The sequence below is a fragment of the Volvox carteri genome (genome assembly GCF_000143455.1).
Source record: "Volvox carteri f. nagariensis unplaced genomic scaffold VOLCAscaffold_6, whole genome shotgun sequence".
NCBI lineage: Eukaryota > Viridiplantae > Chlorophyta > Chlorophyceae > Chlamydomonadales > Volvocaceae > Volvox > Volvox carteri.
Window position 1 is genome coordinate 348,407 of NW_003307549.1, and position 16,379 is coordinate 364,785.

Genomic DNA, 16,379 nt, shown 5'->3' on the forward strand with positions numbered 1-16,379 from the left:
TCGTCTCCAGCTTGCAAAGGTGAACTGGATGGCATTCCGGAAGACTGCAAGCAAATGCTTCAACACATCTGTATTGCCTTGGATGTACGCACAACTAGACCGGCGTTTATGTCTTGTGCAAAGCTAGCGTTAGGCCATCCATAATGCCTTGCTGTTGTAATGGCAGCATAGAATGTCATGTTGAGAACAATTTATCGAACAAGTCGGAAACGGCGGATGTTAAGGGCTGCGATGAGCAACCAACCTGCACGTCCATCGTCTGGGCGGACGGTCGCGGACGCCCGACGGTCCAACTGTCGCTGAAGTGCGCTACGAGGCGTGACTGGTACGCTGAATCTCCTTTGGTGCCCGGCAGAAGTCTTATCCGAGCCGTGCCACGATTCCGCCGGCAACCCCACATGAGCTTCATGCCCCCTTTATTAAAGCGCGTGCCGGCAGCGTATTTCAGTGGATCACAGCGCAGTCAAACGACAGTCTCTAACGCACATAATCTAATACGTGAATTCCGCGCGCTTGTCACCATCGTCTGTGCACGGCAGGGCGGTGAGGAAAGGTGCCGGTGCGGACCCCTGTTCCCTAACTGCGAGTCGCCACGGTCAAAGCTTCCGATATTGGGCCCTGAGGCGACATGTCGTCCAAGTTACAAGAGCCCATGAAGAGCCTTCCACACACCGGATTGTCCTGTACAACAATCCATTTTCTGACTGGATCACGGCGTGTGGCGTCAGCCGTTGGCTGGTCGACAGGGGATCAAGGATTAGCACCAGCAGCACTCATGTGGGCTCCGGCTCTCCTCAGTCATCACCCCTGGAGTCAACGCCAGCCGCTTTGCTATCTTCAACGACGACGGCCCGAGATGGCAGCTCTGAGAGGGCAGCCTCGCAGTCTTTGCCACCAGGGCCGTCACCGCCACCGCCACCACAGCAGCAGCAGCAGCAGCCGCAAGCGACGCGGCCCACCCGGAGCCCGCCACAACCGCTGCCCTACTCCGTCCCCACCTTGGCAATAGGCGACGTGTTCCTCTCATGCAACACGGTGGCAGGGCTGGAGCATGCGGTGGGTGACGGTTAGAATTCCGGTTAGGTTTACTGTTGTGCGCTGCGGCAACCGTAATCCCGTCATAGCAACGTTTTGCCGGACAGCTCCCTCCCAAACTCCCCCCACCCTTTCCTCGTCAGCCAGCGCCACTACTGCCCACAAGTGTAACGCAGCACAACCCATCGCGCCACACCCACCCCACGCACCAGCTGTCCCCGCGTTCTTTCCTCTCCTCGGCAGCCTGATCTCCTTCTCCTCCGCCTTCTCCTTTCCCAACCCTCGTCCCACAGGCCGATTGGGACTTGGCGAAGGCCCCTTTGGAACCTCAGGCGCAGGCGCAGGCTTCCACCCAGGCTAAGCTGCCCCAGGCCCCTCACCAGCCTCACTCAGCGTTCCCGGATGGCCCCCGCGGCGCCGCGGCCCCCCTGGATCTCGGTAGCGAGCTGCTGTTGCGTATGTCGCCCCCTGTTGGCGGTCAGCGACTCATGTTTGTGAGCAAGGAGGGCGCGGAGCTGGTCCGGAGAGCGCTGCTGCTGAGCAGGTGAGGCGAAGAAGTCTTACAGCTGGCGGCAGTTGGGGAGCGGCAGTTGCGGTTGGCGGTTTGGGGGGTGGGCGCAGTTATGGCCGGCGTGGTAGTTGGAACCGGCAGTTGGGGCGGCGGCAGTTGTGCTCCTCAGTAGTGGTGATGGATGTGGTGGTGGCGGAGGAGGACTTTGAGGATGGGTGAGAGGCGCAGCGTGTTGGAGCCTTTGGAGGCATGCAGGACGGGTGAGAGGAGCTTCCTGGAGCTAATCCGGGTGGAGCCAGGGGAGGGCGGGTGGGGTAGGGGGAAGCCATCTACCCAAGTATTGAGATGTGGAGCGGAGCGTTCAATGGTGTGCTTGGGTGAGGTCTGTGGGAGATCGGGGATCTAGGCCTTTCGCGTTGTGATGTGTAGGGCGCGGCATTTAGGGCGGTTTGCGGTCGCAGCTCCATCATATGCTTCCGTTGCACCCATCGTCGCCCATCGTCCTTTTCCTTACGTCTGGTTCCATACTCTTTTCACCACACCACACCACACCACACACCGCACGATTGCAGATATGATGAAATCATGGCAGAAAGGAAGGCCGCGGCGCAGGAGGCAACGGAGGATGAAGGTATTGAGAACCCCCAAAACGCAGCCGCCACCTCCAGGGCCGCTGCAGCAGCGACGACATTTGCAAAGGGATCGTCCGAGGCACGCGACCCGCGGGTAAGTGGTTTCGATGGCTTGAGAGCTGCCGGTGGCGCCCGCGGCGGCAGCGAGGGTCGTGGTGACGAGGAGGTCGGCTCTGCACCGCCGCCTGCGCAGTGGTTTCGGAGGTCGAACACGAACACCGCCGACCGGGCGCCGACGCGCACATCGCCCTCCTCTGCGCCGGCTGCGAAATCACTGGAAAATTTAAATTCAAATTCAAGTTTAAAATCAAACGCACCTGATGCGCCTGCCAGCGAGGCGCTGCTCAGTGGCAACAGTGCGGAAACCAGTACCGCTGCCGCCGCCGCGGCGGCCAGCACGTACGACACTCTACAGCTAGACCTCCCCAGCTGGCTTCCTCAACCGATCCGCGAGGCTGCGACGGCTGCTGCGCGCGGCGTTGGCAACTGGATGACGCACGGCATCGGTGGCGGCGGCGGCGGCAACGCCGCCGCCGCCAGCGGCGGCGCTGTCGGCAGCTTGACGGCGCTTCTGGCGCGCGGCGCCGCCTCCGATGCCTTGGACGTGTCATCTGGGCCACGACCGCGATTGCCCGCGCCGCCGCTGACCAGAGCCATGCAGCTGCCGCCGCTGCCCCCGCCGCCGCCCACACCGCCAACAGAAGACCCTGACAAGGGTGCACATCAGCAACACCACCAGCAACATGGTCATCATCATGATCAGCGGCGGGAGGGGAAGGAAATCCCAGAGGTAGCCGAGGCAGGCAGCGGGCTGCAAGTGGCAGGAGGCGGCGCCTCCACCGCCTCATCCCCGACCGGGGGCTCCTCCGCAGCGCACTTGGACAACGAGGAGATCCTGCGCGAGCTGAAGCAGCTGGGTAAGTCTCCGTGCGGGTGCGCCGCCCCCGGGTTGCTGGGTTACCACCCGCGTGTTGCGCAGTGTCTAGGTGAGCGCTTAGGGGAAACCTTCCCTCCCACCCTCTCTGCCTCCCTTTCTGCCAACGTCCAAAGTATTGTGTCAAGTGACTAATGCCTGAGAACTTTATTTTTTTGGTGCTTTTGCATCGTCTGTCTTGCCTCTCTCTCTAACCCTCTCTTTTTAACTGTTTATTTCGACCTCATCCCTATTCCCTCATATCCTCTTTGCGTATTTCTTTCGCAACACCGTATCGTGCTGCCATGCAGAGGCGGCCAAGGTGATTGCGGACGCGGAAGCGCTCCTGAAGTCCTTGAAACGCGGCGCCTGGGGCAGCGGCGGCGACACCGACAGCAGCGACGGCACTGCTGGTGGCTTCCTGCCGCCCTTCAGCTTCAGCAGCTACGTGGCTAGGCTGCCATTGGCAGCAGCCCTCAAGGCCCTCCTTAGCAAGCCCGCCAACGCGCCGACGACGACCACGACCACGACGACAACGCAAGCCGCCGCCGCCGAACATGCGGCGGCGGGGTCGGTGCCTGTACGGCGTCGCTTCTTACTCGTCCCTGACTCAGCGGATGAGCAGGCCGTGATGGGTAGCCGCGAGATTGAGCGTTTGGTGGCGGATGTGGACGCGTCTGCTTCTGCTGCTGCCGCGGCGGCGGTGGCGGCGAGGGAGGATGAGGACGGGCCATCTGTAGTGGGTTTGGACGACGGTGCCAGCGTCGCCGAGGGCGGTACGGCAGGAGCTGCAGGGTCGACGAGGAGCAGCAGTCGCGGCAGCGGCGGGTCCGTTCCTGGCCGTCGAAAAACCCCTCGCCCGCGGGTAAGTGCAGCTGATGAAGAAGTGGAACCTGGGAAAGCGCAACAACAAAGGAGTTGAGCCGTCGCACTTATCATAACAGACACTAAACTGAAAAGAGTGCCTTGTGCAGTTGTACGATCAGTTGTACGATGAGCCACAAGGGCGTTTTCATTCTTCCTGAGCCGGAGACGAATTATTAGATGTGTGAGCTTTTGAAGTGAAGTGAATTGTAGCGTCCACCGTGTTATTCATGTGATCCGGCCGATAACCACCAGTCCATTACCCTGAACTTCCGCCACCGCCCCGCTGCCTCTTACGCAACTGTCCCTGCCCCGTACGTTGTACGGTGTACGACAAATCACGGCATGAACAGGTGGCTTTAAATATGTTTTTTAGCGATTCTAGCCACTGGGTCTTAGATGTCGTGGACGAGTTGGAACAGGGTGATGCGAGTGAGGCAGTGGTTGGCAGCAGCAGTAGCAGCAGTAGCAGTGGCAACAACCAGCAGCAGCAGCAGCAGCAGTCGTTGCCTCCGGAGCCTTTCATGCGAGGAGCTCCTAGCGGGCCGTCGGAGGACTTGGTGAGTGATGGTGGGTTCTAAGGGCTGCTCCGGGCCTATCAGGTTGGCAGTTAACACTTTTTTTGGTGCGTCTTGCTGCTGCTGGCATGTCATGACCAAGCTCCTCCACACCCCTCCACACTCTCCACCTCTTTGCTATTCCGTCCTCCCAACCCCCCCGCCCTTCCTCTCCTCCTTTTCCTTGTCCATGTCTTTCTAGGGAAGTCTCGTCCAACTGCCGTACAACCCACCCCAGGAGTCGCTTCTTTTGCCTGGATCCGGATCCTCGTCCTTCACCACCGCAAGCTCCTCTGCTAGTAATTCCACCGTGCAGCACGACAGCAGTACACCGTCTTCCGCCACCTACCCCACCGCTGCAGCCGGCAGGAGCGGGAACAGCAACCACGACGACGATGACAGCAGCGGCAGCGGCGGCGGCGGTGGCGGTGGCACTGCCACCTCCTACGGTGACGGCAGCGGAGGCGGAGGTCGTACACCTGTGTTTTTGCTGCCCGGCGTCACCGTGAGCGTTCGCGCCGCCGATGGGACTGTTCTCCGGCTACGCCCCGCGTTTCTGTCGCTGCAGCAGCTGGCGTCGGCGCTGGCGTTAGTGCGTGATGCGGGGGTGGCGGCCTGGCGGTGGCAGCGCTCGGCGGCGCGGTGGAGGGTGGTTTCGGCGCTGGATGTGCTCACGGTGCACAGCGCAGGTATGTACGTACGTACGTGTTGTACGTATGTATGTGTCTGTGCGTGTGTAATTCGAAGATGAGGCTGAGGCCGGTTGTGTTCTAAGGTTTTTAATATCAACAGATATGGGGATAAAAATTGACGGTGAGTTGGCTAAGGTGGTGCGGGTTGGCGACTGAGGGAAACCGAGGTCCCGGGGGTTCAGGCACCTATGACCTAACAGCAGGGACTCAGACGAAGACCGGCTTCGGCCAGTTGAGTAACCCGTTCCCCCAGCGGGTGTTTCCCGCCTGGCGCCCCTTCGCATACCCCATTCCCTCCGCCTTCCTTCTACCCCCGTCTGTGTATCTGCCTTTCCCACGAACCCCGACAACAACAACAACAACCCCCTTCCCCCCCTCCTTCCCCCCTTCTCTCCCCCTTTCCCCCCTCGCACCGGAAACTCGCTCGCTACACCTCCGCAGGGTTCCCCATCATGCGCTTCCCACCCGTGTCGTCGTCTTCGTCGGCGGGGGCAGCTGGCGGCGGCGGCGGCGGTGGCGCTGGCAGTAATGGCGGTAACGGTGACGAGGACAGTGATGATGGACTTCCGGAGGCTAAGGAGTTGTTGCGGGAGATGGGGGCAGGTGGGGACAGAGAGGAGGGTGTCGAGGGTGCTTGCCGGTAGGGTAGGGGGGGGGGGGAGGGAGCGGTGCATGTGGGTATAGATAGCGGTGTGGATGTGGTGCGTGTGATGTGATGAACGAGTGTTGGTCGAAAACAAATATTTTTTTTTCTAAGCGGGCAACAGGGGTTCTGTTCCCAGGTCGTCTGTTTGCGTTTTCTGTTTTTTTTTAACTTTCCCATTTTACACTTCACTCACATACACACCACGCCTCTACCCATTGTGCATTGGGTGATGGCTCTGCGCCTGCGTCTTGGCTTTTATGAGTCGTCGGGGCGGCTTCCTCGCTCCTGCGCTCTTTGGGGCTCTTTTCCTCCGTAGAAGATCGTAAGACCGTAAAAGCCCCGACCATCCATCGAGGCCCCTTCCCTGCGACTTTCCTGCTTAATTTCTTATTGTTGTTGCTTCTGCTGCTTCTGCTGCTGATGCTGCTGATGCTTCTGCTGCTGATGCTGATGCTTCTGCTTGCTGCTGCTTCTGCTTGCTGCTGCTTCTGCTTGCTTCTGCTGCTGATGCTGATGCTCATCTTTGAATTGTTGTGGGCCCCAGGCAACCGCCGGTCTTCGTCCGCTGACGCCCTGGCCGCCGCCGCCGCCGCCGCCGCGGCCGCCGCGCCGGCCCCCTCCGGCCCCCTTGGCGTGCTGTCGACCCTGGCTGTGGGGGTGGTGAGCTTCAGCGCCTGGTGTGTGGCCTCAGCTGTGGATGTGTGGGACGACATCTACTCGAGGACGCCCTGGGGTGAGACTGAGTGGCAGACTGGGGCCCAGCGGGCGGCAACCCGGGAGTAAGCACACAGCAGCGAATGAAGGTGCTCCCGAGCGAGCTCCGTACACATACATACATACATACATACATGCATACACACATGCATACACACGCACGCGCGCGGGCGCACATTAGAAAGCACACATGGACACACGCACACATTGCTGACACATTACGACTACAGCGAGTGTAGAAAAGCACCGGTGGATCGGTGGATGCAGATCCCGTGGTGATGATGATACGCGATGATATGTGATATGACACACGTGAACGCACACATGCACCATTTCCTCCTCGCGCGCAGATCACTAAAGCTGACCAACACCGCAGCTGTGTGGTGCAGCTGTCTCCAGGAAATCTCCGGCTTGTAATGGTACAGCTGTACTGGCTTCAACATAACCACTTGTTAGCTAACAACTTGTGCGCACTCTCACGTTCCGCGTTACGCTACAGCTTAGGAGGGTAACGCAAATCAAATTGTGGAACACATGTACCCTCTCTCTCACGTTCGCTCTCTGTCTGTCTGTCTGTCTGTCTGTTTGTCTGTCTGTCCCGCACGACGCAGGTCTGGAGGCGATTGGGGTTCCGCAACACGTCAACGTAAGGCCCACCTATTTAGAGGAACATGTACAGCGGCTGGCGGAGGCAAATGCGCCCGCCGTGGCGGCTGCTGCTGCTGCCGTACGTTCGCGAGCTGTTCAACGCGCGCTGGATAAGCGGGCACGGCGACGGCAGCAAGCACAGCAGGCGCAGCAGCAAGAGCAGCCGCAGCCACAGCAGGTTCCCGCTGATACTAGCAAAGGTGAGAAGCTGTTGCCTGGCGGCGGCGACGGGCCTGCCGCCACCGTCGTCACCGCCGCCGCCACCGCTGGCAACCAATGCCCTGAAGCCGCCGCCGCTACCTCTGGGGCTCCGGAACCGGTTTCGTCGTCTCGAACTCCAGCGCCGTCCGCTGGCACTGCTGATGCAACGGCTGCGGCGGGGACTGAGAACGACGACGGCAGTACCGCCGCCGCTGCGAAACGGCAGGACCGCAGCAGCCAGCGCCGCCGCGGCAGAGCTGCCGTCGCCGCGGCGGCGGCCGCCGCCGCGAGCGCCGCCTTCACCGGCTTGTCCTTACAAACTGAAACGATGGCCGGACTCACCGTACTGCTCCAGTTCGCCTGGGCGACGGCGCGAGCCGCACATTTCCGGGTGCAGCGGGAAGCCGACGTCGTCTTCGGCGCCTACGGCAGCGGTGGCGGGGGTGACGGCGTCGATGGACTGCTGCGCCTGGCGGGCGGGCGAGGTTCCAGGGACGGCGGCAGCGGCGGCTTCGCCGCCGCCGCCGGCGGCGGCAGCGGCCTCACATTGACCGCCAGCCAGGATGGCGAGCTGGGCCTTGTGGCAAGACTGGACATAAGGCCCGTGGTGGCGGCGACGGCGACGGCGAAAGGAGCTGCGGCGGCGGCGGCGGCTTCACCAGCATCGACGGCGTCTGTGAATGGCGAAACGTCAACAGCTCGCGCGCTAACAGAGTCGAGGGAAGCGAACTCCGACGGGCAGACGTCATCATCTTCACCTCCGTCGGCGCCGCCGGCGGCCGCGGCCGGGGGGGGATCGCCCAAGCCCAGCGGCTTGTCGATCCGCGAGCTGAGATCTCCGGGGCAGTCTGGTGTCAGATACGAGTTAGTCCAGAGCGCGACAAAACTTGCACCGCAGGTGGGAGTGAAGGGGGATGGGCTGGATCGGAGTAGATTAACGAGAGAAGACACTTTCTGAGTGGCCCCATGTGGAGGGAATGGAGGAGGGAATGGTGGGGGGGATGGTGGTGGCAAACTTGCGGACAGAATGGCAAAATATCACCAACCCAGGTCCTTCCACGGAGATCAAAGGAGATCATCGTCCGGGGGGTTCAGGAAGCAGCAGGGCGGTGTTGCAATCGGGGGTTTGCAATGTATCTGTGTGTGTTGGGGGGGGGATGAGTGTGTCTGTGTCTGGGAAGGAGGGTGTGCAGACTGCAGGGTCGGTAGGGAGGGGGGTTGGAGACCAGTTCAGGGTTGTTTTCGCCACCACAGCCAAGGTGGAGGAGGAGGAGAGGCGGTGGTCGCCGGGAGGAAATGGAAGGGGGAAGGGTTCACAACGCCGCCGTGAGATGAAGGTCCCGCTGCCCTAAGCACGCTGGTAAACATACAGACGTGCACACGCACATTTACTCCGATAAGGTTACTCTTTTGCACCATCCTCGCGAGCTCCTGCCTGTGGCTCGAAAACCATCAAACACACACACTCACACCGTCCCCCCTGCCCATCATATCCAGGTAACGCGACCCCACAAATTCGAGGTGGGACTCCATCTCAATGTACGGAAGCTTCTTGGCGACCTACCGGAGGATGCTCCGGACCAGCTGCTCAAGTTACAACAGCCAATGGCGGGAAGCGTCATGCAGCCCGCCGGAGGCGCCGCCGCTGCCGCCGCCGTCGGAGGCGGCGCCAGCGGCGGCAGCAGCCGTCGCGCCCCGGCCCCGGCCCCGATGCCTGAGGCGCACGGCCTCCTGCTTATCGGCGATCTAGGGCTTGAGGAGTTTGAGGAGATGAGGGGGATGCGGCCACCGGCATTAGGATTTGCAGATCTAGGCGAGTTGCTGCCGCCGCCGGGGCGGCGGCCGGGGCTGGCGGCCGCTGCGTCCCCCGGGAGGATGGGCGTCCATGCCGGCGGCGCTGGGTTCGGGGATGACAGTTTGGAGGGGGAGGAGGAGGAGGAGGAGGACGACGGCAGCGGGCCGGAGAGTTGGACGGGTTCCCGTGGGGTTGGCGGTGGCGGCGGCGGCAGGGGGGGTGGAGGTGGAATGCGGCCGCGTGGTTGGGCGGCTGGTGGCCGGGGCGTTTGGGGGCGGTGGGGTCGTTGAGCGGGGATTGCACTACTGCTGGAGGGTAGGGTGTGTTGCAGGGTTTGTTTTGGGGGCATTAGGTTCCGTGTGTAGGGCAGCCTAGGGAAGGGGGTGTGGAGCGGGAAGGTGGCTCTCTGCAGGAAAACTCAGAGAAGGGAAAAGAGGGGGAGGGAGAGGATGGGACTGGGCGGGGCGAGGGTTAGGGTTGGCGTGGATAACCCGCGGGGTGGGAGGACTGGGTTGGGATCGGTAGCGTGTTTATGGCTGAATCGGGTCGGGTCGGGTCGGGGTCGGGGTGGGGGGGGGGAGGGGGAGGAGAGTGAGAGACGTTCTGTCTGTCCTGTGATGTGTGTGTGTCGTGGGCTGTGATGTCGTGTATATGCCTATTTACGGCTGGCGGTGGAACCCTGAGTCAACCGACGTAACGGTTACGACAAACTGGCTTGAGGTGGCTGGCTGCTTGTATACAATCCTACGTGAGCCGCATACGTTTGGGGGGGGGGGGTATGGAACGGTTTCGGAGCGGAGCCGTGGAAGGAGTTTTGGACAAAATGGTCGGGGCGAGTATTAGTCGTTGGGGGCGGGGATAGCGGCGGGATTTTGGAGGTAGGCGATGCTGCGATGGCAAGTGCCTTGGCTGGAGCTGTGTAAGGGGAAGGGGGACTCTCGTGCGCGTTTCGGGCCCCCCCGCCGTCCTCTCCTTGTCGCATGTTCGCCGCCAGTTTTCACAAAACGCCCTTTTCCGGGTGCGCTGCTGGAGGTTGGAACGTGTACACGTAAGCGTACCGGGGGCGCCTGGTGCGCCGTTGTGGAGTGTGGTTCTTGTGAAGCGGAAGAGGAAGAGGGTGAGGAAGAGGGTGAGGAAGAGGGTGAGGAAGAGGAAGAGGATGAGGAAGAGGAAGAGGATGAGGATGATGTTAGTTATTACAGTGGAGCCCTACCAGCTCATGTTCGACACCCTAGATAGAGGCAGGAAGAGAGGAAGGAAGCGTGGGTCCGGCAGGTCAGGTCCTTGAGCTTTTTCAGGTCGCCTTGCGATGTATATATGGTGTCCTAAAAATTTTATGCTTGTTTGTGCTTGGGTTTTCATGTGTCGCTGTTGCTGCTGCGGAAAGAAGTAGTGCTTTCCTGTTTTTGTTTTCGCGCTTCGTGCTTTTGTCTGTCCGCATATTGCGCAGGCGTTCGGCGCCGCAAATTGGGTGCATTTATGGTTCGGAGTGTGTGGAGCTTTGTAGTGAAATGAGCGACTTGGTCCCGACTTACGACTTACGACGATATGCGACAGGTCCTACGGCCGAATAACATGTCGGCTATCTTGACGTTATCTGACCAGCGTTTGCTTGTGAAGGCGCTTCATAAGGTGCGTTGGTTGCGAAGCTCGCATAACGATGAACATGTATAGTTGTTTTAATTATCTAGTCACCAGCGTAAAAATCTGTTTAGTATGTTTTCGTAGATGATGAAACAGTTTACAGACGCATATACACAGGTGCCTCTTTGTGACGGTGGCGGTCCGCCACCGTCACAAAAGTCGGCAAATCCGGTGGGTACTGCGGGTCCGTACCACAGTACCCGCAGCCGAATTTCGGCTTAAGGCCCCGTTAGGCTGGGGTCCCTTATGACCAAAATTCGACCAAAAGACGTGATTTGCAGCCTCTAGTGCGGCCCGTAGGACCGCGCGCTGGACTTGAACTCTGTGTTTGGCTTTGTAAAAGACTGTCACGACCACCTCTATATACAATTCGGTGACGGTTATCAGTGATGATAAATGACCACAGTGTCTGTACGGATGACTTGCAGCTGCCGCAGCACTTGGGGCGTCGACTTGGTCAACTTAGGACTTGGGCATATCAGAGGGATGTAGGCAGCCTCTCGCCGGGGAGCGATGAAGGAAACGCGTGCCGAAGTCTCCAGCGGCCGACAACGCACATTGGCCGGCATGCTGACCGGTCGTAAAACCACCGAAGAGGCTTCCCATCCCATCCCACTCCCCATCCTGCTCATGCACACGCACTGCTTGGCCATGTGCCTTTTTAGGATATATGAACAACCCTATTGTCCTCTCCTCCTGGTTGCATCTTGTGCATCCAGCCATGAGAAGATGAGCTGATGAGCTGATGAGCTGATGATGACTCAGGGAAGGAGTCAAGGCATGGTGCCACACGTATGCGAGGTGTCGCTGTTCGGTGCTCAACCAACGTATCTACCATAAACTGACAACCTTGTCGTACAGTTTTTGAGCTTGATGGTCGCCATACATCCTCAATGTATAAATAAGTCAGTCCGAATAAGATGAAAGTGTGTGCAAAATGGGACTTGAAGGCGGGGTTCGGCAGGAGCTGCGGGTCCCTGCAGGTGGTACCGCATTACCTGCAGCCAAAGAACGCCAGTCGGTTCCCGCTACGGGTCCCGAAATGACAGCCTTTCCGGCGCTAAAGACAGAAATAACGCCGACCCCCAGCCGAAGACATCAATTTGCCAATCCCTGCTTCCGAGTTCTGAGGTGTTTTTTGCGACAGTTAAGGCAGGCATACGGCTGGTCGTTAGTCGTGCGCAATCGTAATAATGTGGGAGCATGGAGGCCACATCTGGTTTGCATGGGCCCCCAATTCGTGAGGGTAACTGGTCGTAACTGCTTGGCTGTGTTTCTGAGGAAGCAAATTTTCAGAGCAATTTATCGTCCATGCAGGGCATATTTATGGCTGGTTGCATAACAAATTGCGGATGCGAGGCGACTGCTTGCATAACAAATTGCGGGTACTGCTAAAGTTGCAAGTCGCAAGTCGCAAGTCGCAAGTGGCAAGTCGCAAGGAACACGCAAAATTTCTATTATGATATACTATATACGCGAATACGTACGTGAACCACGCCTGTAGGGTGTAAACAGATAGCATTTGCGGCGTCCGCGTCTGCGGGCTATGGCCGATCGCAGGCGCAACTATGCTGAAGTGGCTTGCGGCCTATGTGGCTTCGTCTGTCTGAGCAGTGCAATGTAGCTGTCTGAGCAACGCAATGTAGCTGTCTGAGCAATGCAATGTAGCTGTTCATACGCACAAGCTCACTCAGGCCTCATCTAGTTCTTATCAGTATTTGCTTATTGTATCTCATCAAGTTCTTAACAGTATTTGCTTATGGGCCTTCTGGTGGGGTTCCGAGGACTTTCGCCAATTGGGGAGTCTAATTGCTGTGGTTGCGGGTTCTGAGCCTGCCCTTGGATTTGGTTTTGGATTATTTAGGTGACTTGCGATGTCTGGTCTGGGTTGGAGTCTTGTTTGCCCTAATCGTATCAGGTGCAGTGCACGGCCTGCTGGCCCGCTGGCTGTACTCTTTGTGAGTCTGGAGCCCACTGTAACAACCACACTGCCTCGAGGCATCCCTAGCCCCGGCGGTGGACTGATAGGAACTAGCCTAGTCCGCACAAGTTCCACACAAGTGTGGGGGTGTCCGTAAGAGCTGGGGGGCCCATGGGCGGTAAATTGTTTTTAGGGCGGTTGCATGGTGGACCATCATCATCCACCCTCGTCCGCTTGAGCACGGAGCGCCTTAGAGCAACACGCCGGGTCTCCCAGACTTCCGAGAGGAACCTGGCTAGTGCCAGGGGTGGGGCCTCGGTCATAATCGTGCGCATGTTGCACCCTTGAAACATGAGGTCACGTTCGCCCGTGTACTAATGTACGCCAGGCATTCCACAAAGACATGCATTTCGTCTTCAACCGCCCCGCAGTCACAAAGCCTGCAGGTGCATGCTGTGCACTCATGGCCGTTAGGTTGGTTAATCTCTAACTCCCAACAGCCTAACCGGAAACATATAAGCATTTGATGCAAACATTGGGGCATGGCGATTTCAGGTGGTCATTATGGATTTCAGCACGAACAATGAACCCTGCCCACTCCCCCATGCCCCTTGCGGGCAAGCAACGGAGAATCGGGTGAGAGACCGAGCTTTCTATTAGGGCCTGGTGCCTTAATAGGGAGGGGTAGGGTCTGTACAGGGTTTCCGGGTTTCCTCGGTCTTCTTGAACCCTCACCCCAAGAGCCAGTCTTCTTGTGTGTTTCAGGCTCAGTGCTCAAACTCGCGTGACGGAGCCTTGACCCCCGGGGGAGGAGAGCGGAACTAGTGGACCCGCGGCTCTCAGCTGCTTAGGAGGGACAGAGGCCCCTTACACCCCTCTCCTGTCTGCGGGAGGAGCTTAGGTGGTCTTTCTGTTGGGGCTGGGCAGCAGTCCCTGGCCAGTTTCAGGCACGGTCAAATACTTGCAACACACGCACACGCACACACATACATACACACACACAAGCTCACGAAGTTGAATTGAATTGTTACAGAGTGGGAGGCTTCTGGGCCATTTGAACATATTGTCACACAAAGCTCGCGATATGCCAGCTGAACTGATTCCCGTGCCTCGAATGCCCTGGTAAAAACCTTCTTGCGGACGTAACCCAGCTCAGACAATGCACGGCTAATATCAGGGACGCTCCAAAGAGTGCCCAGTAAGTTTGTCATAGCGGTGGCCAGATCGGAGAGCATTGCTTGGTCGTCGGCCTGCACCAGCTCCACCAGCGTCTGTGCAGCGATCTCATCAAACTTGCGTAGTTTGCGTGTTCCTGTTTGTCCTCTAAGCGGCAGGACATCGCCATTCGCCACGTAGGACTGTATGATAGCATGCACAGTCCTCTCGCAAGGTCTGTGCCCGAAAGCCTCAGCTATTTGCGCTTGCGTGTAACCCTCGTCGAAATAGAGGTGGCAAACACGTTCGCGCACTTGTTTGCTGTAGTAGTAACGGTTCAATACTTCTCCCATTTTGAGATCCGCTCTACAAACTGAGTATGCACACGTACGTATTCGCGTATATAGAATATTATAATAGAAATTATGCGTGTTCCTTGCGACTTGCGACTTGCAACTTGCGACTTGCAACTTGCGACTTGCGACTTCAGCAGTACGCAAGACCGCACTTCGCCTCGCATCCCGCAATTTGTTATGCAACCAGCCATAAGGTGCTTGAATGTAAATGCTCGTCACTCAACCATTTAGTTAGACTTTTACTATTAGAGTTATTCCTCCAAAGCCGGCGCTCACCGCAAAGAGCGATGTCAGACAGCGGCAATCGACGGGCCAACAAACGCCGAAAGGCTCAACCAGGTACCCTAGATGAACTGAACCGGCACGTGCAACGATTAGGCAAGATAACGAATACGAACTGTACGTTTTCTTCATATGGGATAACCATCTCACTCGCAAGGGTCGCGGACAGCATCCCCGGGATTGAGAGGCAGCTAGGCGTCACATTCTCTACTCAGGACGTCTCAGACATGCGTGTGAGTTATCAATAAAGTTAACCCCTAGTATGTTGTGGTGGAATGGTCGCTTTACCCTGTTGGTGCTCGTACGAGTGCCCCACCTATCGTTCTGCAAGTTGTTCCACACGTGCTAAAACTAGCATACGGGAAGCAGGGCGCCACAGGGCGTCGTCGGGGCAGAGAGAAACCCACGGGTCGGCAACGAATATACAGTTCGAACGCATGCACATGCACACGCAGCTGCAGCTGCGTGCGCACAAACTCTCACTTGCGCGCCACAGGGTGGTGTGGCTCAAAACAACTTACACCACCACAAGTGGGAGAAGACAAAACACATGCATTCCTACCCACAAAAATGCGCGTTCCTCCACAATAGCTTTTGTGTAAAAGATGTTAAAAAGAGTCCCCCACGGCACCTCTCTCCAGCCCTCCACAGCTGGACGACTCTGCGCCCTCTGTCCTATAAAAAAAGTCTAAACGAACCCCACATCCTATACCACATTGCATGCATCCGACGTGTATCATGTTTTGGACGTATTGCAAATGCATCCCCCTTAACCCCGGCGTCATCGAGACATTCTGACACATTCGGATATTGTGTCCTCCAAATGAATCAGGGCGGCGTGTGGTGGCGTCACGTGGCGTGTTTGAAAAAACAACTGACCCCCAGAGGCTGTGTGGTAAAGGCTGTGGGGTGAGACGAAACAACACAGCAAGAGCGCCTCACCCATGTGTTGTGCACAACATCCCAACAATCAAAAACCCCGCACACGACACAACACCTGCCACTGCCCATCCGGGACTCTGGGGGTGTCTCTCCAGAAGTTAAATAAATTACAGGCTTGATGGCGGGTTTTAGCGTGCCGCGCGTTTGTGTGCCTCTGCAGGTTGTGTGTGTGACTCTCCTATGAATGTCCAGTCAAACGAATGGGGAAGCCACCGGTTAAATACGACAGGGACCCTGGGGGATTCGTGTGGGCGCGAATGATGCATATGCTAATAACACTGAAGCCTCCGGCCCCATAGAGCCGTGTGGCTGTTTTGTCCTCCGGGGTGTGAAAGAAGGGAGAAATGCGTGGCGCACCATCCCTCCCTCCCTCCAACCCCCACCCTCCACAATACCTTTTCTTACTCTTATTCCGCCCTCCCAAAGTCATCCTCCCTTCCCCTCCCATCTGCCCTCCCTTCTGCCCTTCAGTGCCTTGTCCTCTGCTGTCTCCTGCTCTCCCTTGCCCTTCCCTCCGTCCTTTGTGTTTGTTTGTGTGTGTGCCCTCTGCCTGTGTGCTCATCTGTTCACGGACATGTGTGTATGTTGTGTATGTAACATGGGTCATAACATTTGGGGACACCTGGGAATTGAACCCAGACCCACAAGAAGGTGGGTGGCACCTCTGCCGTGTTCCGATTCCCGCCCCACCCCGCGCCTGCACTGCCCTGAACCGCCCTGCCCAGCGCAGCGCCGCCCTCCCCTGCGCCGCCCAGCGCAGCGCCGCCCTCCCCTGCGCCGCCCAGCGCAGCACAGCCCTCCCCTGCGCCGCCCAGCGCAGCACAGCCCTCCCCTGCGCCGCCCAGCGCAGCGCCGCCCTCTCCTGCGCCGC

General features: G+C 58.5%; 2 protein-coding genes across 2 annotated transcripts in view; both read left to right on the forward strand.

The window, feature by feature from the left end:
- Positions 1 to 143: 143 nt before the first annotated feature.
- Positions 144 to 13,598, forward strand: VOLCADRAFT_87595 (uncharacterized protein; the record flags this gene model as incomplete). The annotated part of the gene is made up of 15 exons (XM_002947277.1): positions 144 to 325; positions 540 to 543; positions 925 to 1,056; positions 1,329 to 1,579; positions 2,119 to 2,894; positions 3,051 to 3,095; positions 3,403 to 3,956; positions 5,081 to 5,201; positions 5,646 to 5,807; positions 6,395 to 6,583; positions 7,176 to 7,993; positions 8,911 to 9,399; positions 10,203 to 10,325; positions 10,766 to 10,840; positions 13,539 to 13,598. The coding sequence occupies 15 exons, from the start codon at positions 144 to 146 to the stop codon at positions 13,596 to 13,598; spliced, it is 3,981 nt and encodes a 1,326-aa protein (XP_002947323.1).
- A 2,508-nt stretch (positions 13,599 to 16,106) lies between these two features.
- VOLCADRAFT_103417 (uncharacterized protein) overlaps positions 16,107 to 16,379 on the forward strand; it is a gene marked incomplete at its 5' end in the record, with an annotated part of 11,634 nt that continues 11,361 nt past the window's right edge. The window contains one exon of the mRNA XM_002947278.1: positions 16,107 to 16,159. Coding sequence (XP_002947324.1) covers positions 16,107 to 16,159 — 53 coding nt within the window. The remainder of the gene's footprint in view (positions 16,160 to 16,379) is intronic.